This window comes from Thermobia domestica, chromosome 6 (assembly GCF_964235325.1).
Source record: "Thermobia domestica chromosome 6, izTheDome1.hap1.1, whole genome shotgun sequence".
NCBI lineage: Eukaryota > Metazoa > Arthropoda > Insecta > Zygentoma > Lepismatidae > Thermobia > Thermobia domestica.
Window position 1 is genome coordinate 164,215,269 of NC_137459.1, and position 14,024 is coordinate 164,229,292.

At 31.3% G+C, this 14,024-nt stretch overlaps 1 protein-coding gene across 3 annotated transcripts in view; it reads right to left on the reverse strand.

Annotated features, from left to right (window-relative positions):
- LOC145688305 (uncharacterized) overlaps positions 1–14,024 on the reverse strand; it is a 1,380,532-nt gene that overhangs the window by 35,177 nt on the left and 1,331,331 nt on the right. For all 3 annotated transcript variants that reach the window (XM_081762319.1, XM_081762321.1, XM_081762322.1), the window contains one exon: positions 5,160–5,521. In XM_081762319.1, the coding sequence (XP_081618445.1) occupies positions 5,160–5,521 (362 nt within the window). The remainder of the gene's footprint in view (positions 1–5,159; positions 5,522–14,024) is intronic.

Consider the following 14,024-nt stretch of genomic DNA (forward strand, 5'->3'; position numbering starts at 1 on the left):
AGAAATTATAACCACAGAACACATGTGTGCCAGGAACATTATCTAGAAGTTTTATACAGACTTGAGTTGTTCTGGTGAATGTTCAGAAATTCATATGAATCACTTCAAAAAGTTGTTAATATTATCTATTCTTGACAAATACTTTTCTTGTTCTTGCACTTCAATTTAAATATTTAATAAATCATAATTCACTGATTATCCGTATCTATGCGCAATCAAAATATTATATCAAGTTTGTAAAAACGATCATTAACTAATAATGATAATTAAATATATGTATTTTGTAAAATTCATAAATGTACAAGTAAGTGTTGATGGTATGTAAATTATATGAGGGAGAAAAAAAATAACTTTCAAAGTGTCTTGTATGATATGAAGAGTCTTAATTTGTATAAACTTTTCATAGTGAATGCTCTGAGATTTAGTTAATAACTATACATTCATTTAATTATCTCGTGCGAATTGACATTAATAAATTATGTGCTCCAGGGAAAGCGGTTTTATTATTCTAACTTGAAAACTTAATTATGTATTTAAAGAAAATACCAGGAGTTATAAAATATAAATATTGCCTCGTGATATTCCCGCAGTACAACCTTGAATTCTTGTTTTCAGAATGATAAAAACTCGATAACTTATTCTGTGGAGAGACATAATTTCTTGATCTCTTAACTTAAAGCATCCAATAGTTCAAGATTTAAAACAAAGTCGTATGTATTTAACAAACCAGTTAAAATTTCTTAATAATTATACTCGCAGGTAGTGATGAAATATAAAAGAACTTGTAGAATCTGTAGAATTCCTGTAGTTCCATTCCACAAAGTTCTCATTGCTATAAAACTTCTCACAATTATTTTTCATTTTGAAGGTAACTAAGATTTCTTCTTACTATGTTAACTGTATGTCTATTATTGTTAAGAAGTTTTCTCTCCAAAGAGAAAATTCTGATTATTTTGCATAGAGAGAAAAGCTGCTACTCACTCACTTTTCAGTGATATTCAATCAGCTTACTTTCTTTACTGTTGCAATATTTCCATTAATGCTGATTCTATTGCATATGGTGCTTGATGCTTTTAATTTAAAACTGATTTTCAAATTGCGTGTACAATCGAGATGTATGCAGATATATCACTAACATTGAACTGAGTAAAAACTTTACACACTTGTCGGAAGGATCGTAAGACATAAGAATGTAAAGAATACTTTTCATACTTTTCTTTGCTGCGGAAATCATTATTTTTTCATTACTGCATTTCACATCAATATTAGTAGATTGTAATTTATAAGTGTATACGTGACTAAAACTCTTTTTCCTAGTTGTGAAGCAAAGAAGTATCTAAAATTTCTAAAATCGCATTTAAATTTTAAAGGTGTTCACATTTTAAAGTTGTTTGTGTTCTATCAAGTATAATCAGTTTTTCATGATATACATTAAACGTTTTGCATTTCAGACAATATGAAAATTTCGTATAGTGCTTTATGATCCTGAACGTTTTTTTTTTCAATATCATTGAAGCATCGGGAAACTTATTCTAGTAGTTCGATACTTGTGTGATATAATTATCTCTTCCCAGTTATGCATTTTGAAAGAAAATCTCAACATATGAAAGTTGGTACAATATGAATTTGTGGATGTTACCTTATGTGAGTTGACAGCTTCTCGTACATAGTTATTTATAACACAGAAAGTTATTTCACAGCTACAGCATATTATAATTTATGACTTCATATCTTGTTGTTTGTAGAGTATCGTTCTTAAATGACGAATTCCATAAACGAAGAGATTAAATTATTCTTCAAGACGTAATCCTATCTTGAGAGAGCTTCAGTTTTTGGACTTGCTTTTTCAGAGCATTATTATTTTATCAACTTTTAATCAAAATTTATAATAATGCTGATAGTATTGAAGTAGTAATAGCATTGTTATCATTAATGATTTTGAATTCAAAATAAAAGTGTCTAGTTTCTGATGCTGCTAAAGTTCTTATTTCGCTCTTCTAGAATATGCTAAAATATTTGAGGCACTATATCAGGTTAATTTCAGGAACTCCATCATTTTTGCGATTTGATTTCATACTGTACATATACAACTCTATGTTGTTTAACGCTGTATTGTATTCTATAATTGGTCTTTTTTGTAGTAAATGGTTTCTAAGCGATTCTTCTCTTAAAAACTCTAAATAATACAATATTTTAGAATTGTGACTATATATAAGGAGGCTGGGTAACTTTGTAAGTCATATTGATAAATATTTCCAAGTGTAACCAGCTAGCTTTATTAAATATTGTTTCAGATAGCTTTTTCATAAAAACATCATAGAAGTTGAATAGTATTATTTTATTTTTTTTCAATAGATGTTGAATATATTTTTACGCTTAAAATTCAGCAACTGGCACATTCGGACATCTTCTTGTACGTGCTTTAATATTGTGCATTTTAGTACCTTGAAGGTATACATTCTATAATGGAGGCAAGCTTTTATGGAAATGTTAAATATGTAAGTTCTTGCGATTATTCCTGTGATAAAATTCCTTATAACTATCTTTGTGATATAAAAGCTATAACTTTCGATCAGAAGAATGTCAAAGAAAATATATTTTCAAGAAATATTAATATGATTGCTTTTTTTAATCTTTTTTCCAGCACAAAATCAACAGTAATCTTTTATTAATTATAAACATAAATGTCATATTAGTAAGAAGTCATACTCTGCAAGCTGTCTTAATGACGGCGTTATGTGCTAACTCCGTATCTTCTACTTTCTGTTGCATTTAATGCAATACAATTTCTGGATATTCTTTCGAATATGCGAATTTAAACGCATCTACTATTATCTTTTTATTTTCTTTTATTGTGCAGGTACTGTAACTTTTTTGATAACAAACCAACAGTCAAAACACTCATAATAAATAATGCTATGTAAAGTTTCTATATACTCATATATATTGCCATACAATTTTCATTTCTCTAACAAATTTTGTTTCCAATATGGCATTTTATTTGTACTATCATGATAACTGTTCTTGAGTAGTTCCTTTGATGTCAAGATTACATTTGTTGCTGATAGTATCAAGGTGTGCAAGCATTCGAATATCTCTAACTTTAATCTAAAATCGAATTAAAGTTTTATATCTTAATAGTGTACATACGTAGAGTGGCAGATCCAAGGGGGGCTATAGCCCTCCTTGAAGCTCAGGTATACACTGGATAAAATGGTCTTCAATCCTGCTTTACACTGGATAAAACGGCGAACTATGGTTTAGCCCCCCCTTGATCATATCCTGGATCCGCCACTGCATACGTATATTAACTATGTCACACATTCAAGATGATATGTAGTCACTGAAATTACATATATTCAAATTTCTTGCTTTAATTTACCAAAACTTTCATGATGCTCACAATTTTTACTATGGGTTTCGCGCCATATAGATATTTCGCCAATGTACTGCGGTAACAGATCTCTTTTTCCGTAAGTTCTTTTTAAAAGTTGTTTGAAAGTTCAATATAGCCTTTACTCTTATTCAATCCTCAACTGTACATAAGAAGTACAAACATTACTTCCTTAATTGTAAATATAATGTTTCTTCGTTCGAGGAACTAGTAATGATTTTTAAAATCATATATTCTACTGATTATTTTAAAACGATTACTTCTAGCACATATGAGGAAGTTATGTATGAATTTCTAAATCATTATTTCTGTCACTTTTAATATTTGTAAATTCGAAACAATAGCTCGTACATATTTTGTTAGTTTCTCTAATGTAAGCTTCTGGCGTTGTAGTCTTATTTGTGACACATTGCGTTCCTAATGTGACGAAATGCTATCACAATTTTGTGTAATTTATACATGTTCAATTACAAAACGCACTATCCTTTATACGTAGACAGTAACAATTAATAATGATAAGTTATTTTCCAAAATATATCTTCAGAAGTTCAAAAGGAAATTACAAATTCAACTTACAAGATCATTTTGATCATTGTGACAGTGATATTATTCCACCATGCATTATACTTTTCTTAGGTATTTATTAAAAATGACATTTTTCATTATCGTCTTTATATTTTCATTCACCATTCGAAAGCCAAACACCACTTTTGTAATTTTATTATTGTCATGCGAGTCCATAAAATGTTATTATTCAGGCTTGCCATTTCTTTTGTATGTGAGATAGTTTCTGTGTTATCGTGTTGTAATGAAGAAAATAGAAACCACAATCCTACGTCAAACACTTTTGATTTTCACGATTAATACGTGAGCGAATTTATTCTGTTACCCGAAATAGTCTCAGAGACATGTTTACGTAAATTGTCATGAGGACACAGTTGAATTTATGTTGTTTTACTGTTACTGCCCATATTTACGTATAAAAAGAGAGATGTAAACGAGAAATGTACCTTCATCCATATATATGCATTACCGTAGTAATATCTGTCTATGCATGCAAATGAATGTGAATCAAAATTAAAAAAAAAAAACAACTTTAATGTCAATTCTGCACGATATAATTTTGCAAACTCTTCATGAATCATATATAGTTTAACTACAATTTTGGATAGGAAACTAGATCATAAATCATATACCGGATGGAAAAATATTCCTTTGATAAGATTGGTGTATATATTTATATATAATATTAATATACGCTAGTGAATTGCCACCGGCACCAGAAATCTAATATCTTTCATCCGGCTACCAAACATGACTCTGAGACAGTTTCAAATAAAAAAAAAATAAAAAAAATAGGATATCTTTATATGTCGAGGGCTTTAAATAGAAAAAAATGCATGTTTGTCATAGGATTGGATCTATTTCTAATAATTGAGTAACAATAAAAATGAAAGTATTTCCTTCATTTAAATGGATTGAAATGTGGTGCCGGCTGGTTTGCTTTTAAATTAATCAACTATTAAATAAATCCATTGATCAGTATTAGATTTCCGAGCCAGTGACACTCCAAGTTAATTTAAATAATGTTAATGTTTAGTTGAAAGTACATAATCTTCTTATAGTTAGAAAATTGGAAATAGTTTTCTTTTTTTCTGTCAGTGAAAATTCTTCATGCAAATGAAAAATTTCATCTGACCATACTCTGAAAAGAAAACATTTTTCAGATATGGTGTTATTTTGTTTTATTTTAGATGATTCATACCCTACACCATGATGAGATCCTTTACTATCTTGGCTTTTGAGTTCCGCATTCCTTGGATCTCTTCGAGTGGAAGATGTTCTTCTTGGAGAGCCTAGTGGTGATTCCCGAGGACTCGCTTGAGGTGAGACCTGAAGATCAGTGGCGGCAACAGCTCTCCTGTCCCTGCGTATACTGCCTCCACCGCTACTCCGAACGCTGCCACGGGAACTCTCCCGACTCACGGAGCTCCCAGCGCTATTGTGGCGGTTCCTTGAACTTCCTCGCCCATGTCGGAAAGCCGGTTCTTTGTCCTCTACATTGCCATGGTGAATTTCAACTGTCACTAAGGTGCTTGACGAGCGCCTTTCGTTACTTGATTCAGCCTGCAGGGAAAGCTTAGGTCAACAACACACTATATCACATAGAACATTACGGCATACACAGATACAACATATTGGTTTTAAAATTAAATTATTTTCGTGTAATTTACGAAAAAATAATATGAATTGAGGTTACTTTTATGATCTTATTTTCCTTACGATTCAAATTAAAAATTACATTCTTGAATTAAAAGTCCACTTTATCGCTGATAGTAACTTGAAACACACCTTTTTCTCCAAACGCAAGAATTATTGAGGAATTTGAATTTTCTTTTCCAGAAACAAGAGCTTTTCTATTAAATTATATCTTATTTTGACATAGAAATTAGTTTTCTATAGTTGTTTTGAAGGAAAGCTGTTTGACAAAGCCAATAGAATGAAAATGTAAATTAACCAAAATTACTATTTCAGCAATTTAGTTAGTAATATTCATTAATTATTACCACATTTTCGGAATTAGGAAGGTAAATTATTTTATTTCTATAAATTGCAAACGATAACGTAGGAAACACTTTGAAGAACATAACAAATATTAGCCAAAGTTTCAAAAAATCAATATATTGGGAATTCGAATACAGTTTTGTGAATTTTAAAGGCAAGTACAAAATCATTGACTCAATGAACAGTATTCGTATATAGATTAATCCATTCGGGAGATTATCTCTGCCATTTGCGTAGACAGATATTTAAGTTATCTGTGATTAATTATCTTATCTTATTCAGTAATTTAATTATTAACCAGAATAAATTTCACCACACATTCGAACTTTATTCAGAAAAAAAGAGAAAATAGCCAACAAAAGTGGTATAGTGAACAATGTCACGAGATTTCAGGATGCAGATTATGCAATTCTTTTAGTTTAACATCCCACGATTATGCCTGTTAGGCTAAGGAAGACAAGTGATGAAGGCAAGTGAATGATGATGGAGGGATTTGTGGAATGATAATGTGGAAGGAAACGGGACAAGAACACCTATGGATACGATGTTGTTCACCGCAAACTTACTTGGCCGGATATCGAGCCAATGACCCTACCCACCAGAGGTAAGCGCTCTACCACTGAGCTACTTACCCTGATGGAGATTATGGAATCCATTATATTATTATAGAAGAGCGATAATGTCTTATAACAATTTAAAATGAAAATATGTTAAGTGAAATAACAGAGCAATACTTACAAAAAAAAAAAAAAAAAAAAAACGTTACGACAAGGGATCTAGCTGGCAACTTAATTTCATTATTATACACCTTGAGTGTATCTTTACGTTATAGTCCTTTATTCAAAGAACCAATCTCTTATGTTGAAATATGAGAATAAGTTACCAAGATTTAAGCAAGGTTGACTAATTCTTCTAAATCAGTGGTTCTCAAACTCGTTGTTACCGCGACCCACATTAAATATTAAAAAGTACTTTGTGGTCCACCTACTTTTATTCAAATACACATTGTCATTCTACGTAGTGGTGGTATTTCAAACCAATTAAATTTTGTAAATCTATTTCTAATTTTTCCATATAAAGGTAACATAGAGCTAACACTATGTCCTACCCCGTGACAGATTTCGACTCACCCATTCTCTTTCCATCCTAACGCAGCATCTCTACTGATTGTACGACAGAGCAGGGCTCTGAGTAACCACTTACTTTTCACCTCATTAACAAACGCTTTCAATTTTCATTTTCTGAATAGTACATACTTTATAACATATGTTTCTACATCAAAATATTACTTTTTTACAATTAAAAGGAAAAACTTCTCGCAACCCACCAAAGAAACGGCCCGCGACCCACCAATGTGTCGCGACCCACACTTTGAGAAACACTGTTCTAAATTGTAGTTGAATGAAACTTTAATTTGCATAGTTTTGTTACTATGCAATTGACTATTCCATATTATGAAATTGACTATTTAAAAAATAATTTTATTTTGTAAATCAGTTGGAACCTTATAGTTTGAATATATTAACCTTCTGTCAAGGGCCTTAATCTGGTCTAATATTAATTCTATATTTTAAATTTTCTGGCATATTTAGTTTTTATATAATGGTTTTCACGAAGTGCTGTATTTGTGCCTATGAGTTGCTCAGAGCGCTTAATAATAATAATAATAATAATAATAATAATAATAATAATAATAATAATAATAATAATAATAATAATAATAATAATAATAATAATAATATACAGCAAACATATCAGTTTGTGTGTCGCGCTAATTCTGATAACAGAAAGTCATGCTAATTGATGCCACTTCTACGATATCAATTGCCGGTAATACAAAGTTCTCGAATAATTGCTTAAAATCGAATTATGGCTGAAGATTCAGGCGGAACAACTAGTAATGATAAAACATATCTGAACCAGACGAGAACATCGCATAATTTCTGACGGAAGAGAATATATTTCAGTGATTCCTAAAATCAATTACATTGAAACCCTAAAAAAAAAAAAAAAAAAAAAAAAAAAATTGTGGTATTTTGTCAAATTTTAAATGCATTATTGTATTCGAAGATGCAGACTTAATAAAATCCTCTAATCTATTCACTTGTAACTCTTACTAAAAAAAATAAAAAATAAAAAAAATGATGTTACAGTGCAGATGATTAAATGGCAAGCTGAAAGAAAGTTCCTTGGATTTTAATCATATTTGTAGGTATAAATCAGTATTGTATTCTTGTTTGTTAAATGTTCTTTTAAAAACTGTTGATTTCTTCAGATTTTACTCATGAATGCTGATCTTTTTAATGTTATGAATAAAAACTTGAATGCAAGAAGTTAACTCCAGTTCAATAACCAAGCTAGAAAGCTTACTGTAAGTTAGTGTTCAATTATTTAAACAATAATACACTTCTGCATGTATAATGAGCCATTAAATTTTTAGAGGAGAAAACGTAAAGAGCATTAATAACGTCTCTCCATATCTGATGTTCTAGATTTGCTATTCCTGACCACTCACAGTGCTAAAGTATTTCTCTTGCTGGAGCGGTAAATTCTATAGTTAGACTCTTAAGAGCTCTGGTATTTCCTGTGTGATTTAAGATGTAAATGTTGAAAGAAAAGAAACATAAATGAATACATTTACCGTTTACTACTACATCTATCCAGCACCCACCCATCCTATTCTTAAGCGAGTGCTTTTTTTCTAAAAGGTTAAACAAGTACACTTTACTTTGCTTTTACCATCTAACACATCTGCACGTTATGTTGAAACCCAGAATAGTGTGCGCAAATTTTTTATAATAATTAATCAACTGCTTATGTCAATGGAATATGAAACTGTTTGATGTTTTAGTTTGTTCTAACATGTGCAATAGACCATACTAAAAAACATGTGGTAAATTGTTCAAAAAACGCCTTCTATAAGCTAGAAGTTTTGTATATATAGTCTTATGTACGTTTGCTGAATAGTACCAAATTAAGAGCTAATATGGAATATTAAAGCAGTTACCACATAATATACGTAAAATTTGTGTCAATCATTAAAGGATCAATATAGAAGGTGCACTAATTAATCTATCATCTCCTAATTGCAAGGAATATATTTAATAGAAGACATAATTGTGGTCTATTTAGTTTCTTATTACGTTCATTGGACCAGGAAAATATTAACACGGTATTATGTTAGTCTAGTACAAATTTTGCTTTTCTTTATTCTGCGGACATAAAGGGAAAGTCGGGCAAGGACTTTGAAACATTCCGAATGAAATTGTTGTTTATTCATGTATAAAATGTTTACATTTGCAGTATATTCTCATTCAGTTTTTTCTGCTTTCAATTTGGATAAAAATTAACTGATCCTGTTGTTTATTAAGGTGCTATACCACCATGCATCTGGTCTGAGGAAAATCAAGAAAATGCTTGCATTGACTAGGCTAAGGGGCAGAATCGTAATCTTAAGATTAACATAATAGAATGATTGACACCGTTTGAGAGATTCAAAATAAAGTAAACGGTGAGAATAGTTATATAAAATGAATTTAAAGAAAAAAAAATGCTTTCATTAGAACCTCGAGCTATATAATGTATACTTCCGAACTGCATTCTGGTGAAATTACAACATAATTTAGCATACGGTAGATACTGAATGATGTATATTACTTTTTAATTAAGCTGATTGATTGAGGTTTAATGAGGACGTAAGCATCGAGGCTATTTGTCGCCGTTACGATTAATTAAATAGAATAGGATATACTTTGAGAAGTGCACGCTGGTATTATGAGGAAGAACCTACGTATTCGAAAAGATCATTTATGTTGTCCTACTTTAATGAAACTTTAGATTACAAGTTCAATTAGGTCCGAAACCTGAATCTATGAATAGTTTCAGCTAACGATAACACTTTCAGAACAAAGCAATTACGATAAGCAAGCTAGAAATGCAATTTATCAATCAAAACTAAATTAGTAATTTCTATAATTTTGTCCTTCATTTGATTAAAAAAAAAATCAATTACAAGGATAGTATACAATCTATGTAACTCATCCAATCTTGACTAAAATTAGCATGGACGTAGATTATAACGAGATGTGTATATATGTGAAATATTATGGTATGCAGAACTTTGGTTTCAAAGTTGCTGAAGTTAGGCTTGAACTTCGTGGAAGGATATTACATATGAAACTAATAAAACTATTCAGTCTTGGCATGGTGATAGACCTCTAGTAGTTTAGCATGCATATAACATATTCTGGTGAGTAGATGTTTTCTTCTTCCAAGTTATTGGGCACCTTATTTTGATTTTGAAACAGTGAAATCAATAAATTTCACTGAAACATGACCTATTAAAGTCATCCGATCTTGACCAAATTCGGTATGATGGTAGACATTTAGAAGTATAGTACATATGCGCGTTTAGTATGAAATATTATGGCGTGCTATCTTTGGTTCCCGAGTTACTCCCCATACAAATTAGGTTTGGACTCAGTGAAATCAAGGAATTTTACAAAAAATGCGATTGATGGAACTCACCGAATTTCGACAAAAGTTAGCGTGCTGGTAGAGCTGAACAGGACTAGCAGGGATATGAAACATTATGATGTGCTGACTTTTGGTTCCCAAGTTGTCCACCAAAGTTGAGGTTTCTACTTGTTATTCGATTAAATCCTCAACTACTATGGTCAATACGTCCGGAATCTAAAACCTACACAACGCATTCCATATACGCACTAATGTCATTAAGTTTACAACCATTTCAAATTAGTGAAGTGGAGATTTTCCGTTCACGGCTTGTTAGCCTTCAAGTTGGGGTTCGGACATAGTCGAATTAAAAAAAAAGTCAGTAGACGCGATGGATGAAACTCATTTCATCTTAATCAAACTTAGCATGATGGTAGATCTTCACAAGCTTAGTAGGCTTACGAAATATTATGGTGTGCAGACATTTTTCAAGTTATTTGCCATAGAATTTCAGTTGATATCACTGATTTGATGGCCAATAACTGGAGAAAGAAACTGCACACAATAATATTTCATATGCATATTAAGCTTGTTAAGATTTACAAACATTTCAAATTTAGTCAAATGGAAACCTTTGATTCTTGGCTCTATATATATAGTGTTCAGTATTCATAATGTTCATTATGAATATTTATAACAAAGACTTGTTACAAATCAATGGAGGACGATTTCTTCCGCTAAAGAAAACTTGATATTTACCTTATGGGTTGTACTTTGATAAGTATCAATACTAAAAAAGAAGAAAAAGATAAAAGAAAAAGAAAAGTTAATAAACTGAATTCATTCTACAATTTTCTGCAATTCTATATATAGTGTATTGTATGCACACACATACTGTATTGTAACTTGCATCAAGTTTTAGGATTAGGATTAGGAATTAGATTTCTCGGCTTTCGGCATCTATGACCCGTCACACATGTGAGGGATGATCCCTTGGCGATCACACTGCCCGGGGAATTTGAGAGGAAGAAAGGAATGGGAAGGAAGGAAGGAAGCGGTCTGCGAGTATTATGTTACGTACCATCCCGACATTTGCCTGGTGAATAAGGAAAACCTCACTTAGGATAGCTGGCTTGAGAAAGCTGTTACACCTTTTCGATCGAGTGTCCCCAGCACGAATCGAACCCGAGATCCCTCGTACCTCGGAGCTAGGTTGAATCAATTTTCGATTTGTATATTTTTTTTAATGAAGCTTGCAATTAGAATATTTTTTTTTAAGTTTATTTGAAAAGCTCTTTAAATAATAGACCCCGGGATAAAAAGTAACTACTTTAATGTAACAAATCGACTTAATATTGGAGTTTGCAAATTACTGAAGCAAGTAAATTACTAATGACAGGAACTTCATGTTTAATTTCTGATTCAATTTATCAACTATATTTAAAGTTAGAGATTTCACACTTTTTTCACATCCCGAGGTATACTATTATTATTATAAATGGTAACTCTGCGCCTCTATATTAAATGCACAAAAGTATCAGCATTTTACTGTGTTTAAAAATAAATTAACATTTTTTCTAGCTTTGTGGATATACCAAGACTATTGTTTTCTGTAATAATGTGTCGCTATGCTCTCTTTGACATTTGTGTCATTTCCTTACAGAATAAATACTAGCAAATGCCTCCACTTATAACTACAGCCAATATTTTACGTTATTCCTTCTCCACCTTTCATATAAAATTTCATCTAAACTCGAAGTTTTGTATGAACTTTTCTTTTTTCCTCACCTCTTTTTCTTTCTATTTATTGCCTTCCCTTCTAGTCTAAATACCAAATTCCATACGTCTAACCTTAAAGAAACCGTAGAAATTGACATCTTACTGTAATGATTGCAATTTCATTTTACATTCTTTCACGTTATATTTTTTTAAAAACTTTTATTAGTGGTATCTTACATCACAAATTCTAGATATTGTCTAAATTTCAAGTTTCTAGCTTAAGCAGTTTGGTCTATGCGTTGATCAACCATTCAGTCATTCAATCAGGATTTCTTTGATATAAATATATATTTTTTGTTATTTCCAGTATTATAGTAAAGTATAATTTAAACGAGAAACAATAGAGGATCTAGGATAAATGTCAGTGCAGTGATGGTTTTGAGAAGACATGATAAATATACACGCTATAGATGGAGTGCCGTAACACTTGCAAACTAACGTTGATTTTGAATTAATTTAACAAGTTTTAAACGTTTGTCATCTACTCAAACGTGTGTAGGTAGAGTTAGATTAGTGGATTATATCTCTCAAATAATATTTTCCATCTTCTTGATCAAGTGGTTATATCACGTGTAACGTTGATGTTATACATTGTTTCAAAATGATAGATAATGTTTGATACATTATTCTAGTTTCCTAAAAATATTTATTTGTCGTCATATTATGCGAACATTTTTCTACTTGGAACTTTCACTATACAGTAAAAAATTACAGTCTTGTTTAATCCGAAGAAAAGTATAGGGTCGTCTCAATAATCTTAGTCGATAAACGTAAGAAGTAACGAAGTACAACATAACATGGTTTTACTAGATGGAGACCCAAGTATCATACTCCAGAGAGGGTTGTTGGGTCATTACAGTTCCTAAGAGTTATGTTGACTTATTTTAAAGATTATCTAATGTTAAATTAATTTTTCACCAACCGGCTGTTTGATTCGATTTCTATTCATAGAGTTTAAAAGAAAATCTCTTAGATTTATGGGAGATCTGTCAAGCTTCGACTACATATTCGTCTGTTATGTTGCTCTACATACGCAGAGGAATCTCCATAATAGTTCTGGCTATTTTTTTCTTGTTTCTAAACCAACGCCTTGGATGTCGCAATACACACACACATACAACATCATTATTTGAGCTGCATAGCAGGAAATCGATGACACGCCTTTGCCCACAAGGAAAAGAACAAGAAGCTCTCTGCACTTGCGAACTGGAAGCCTCTGCAGGGCAAAATGCGGAAGTTGTCTCCGGGTGGTGTGTAGCCAACATTTTAGTTTTCAACAAGTTTTATAACGATCCAGTTTATATGACATACTAATTCCAAGTGCATAGCCATTTTATAAAGAAAAAAAAATAGATAAAAATGCGTTGAAAGAACAATACTTTCGAGATGTATTAAAGAGAAGGAAACCTAAGTAGAAGTGATGCGGAAATCAGCGAACTTGAAATTCGATATTTCAACTTCAGATGCCGGCCACGTGCTTGCTTCTTTCATTTTGATCGCTTTGACCTTTTAAAGATTTATCTAACGCGTTGCGGGAAACATTATAAACGTAACACAGAAGTATGAACAATTTTCTTAGTAAATTGAATATTAACGGAATATGTTGGTCATTAAAAAGAAAATTGTTAAAGTTGTTTGAATAGCTTATTAATCGTACTCTAGCAATTGTGCAATTGTAAAATTTGATCGAGATTGGCTATTTGAGACCAATCAGCAAATGTTTTGAGAGATATGGAAGCCGCGTAGACCACTAGTATTTATTATATCATGAATTTGACACTTCTATCAAAATAATAATGAAAAATAGTTGGAATTGAAGATCTTCGAAAGT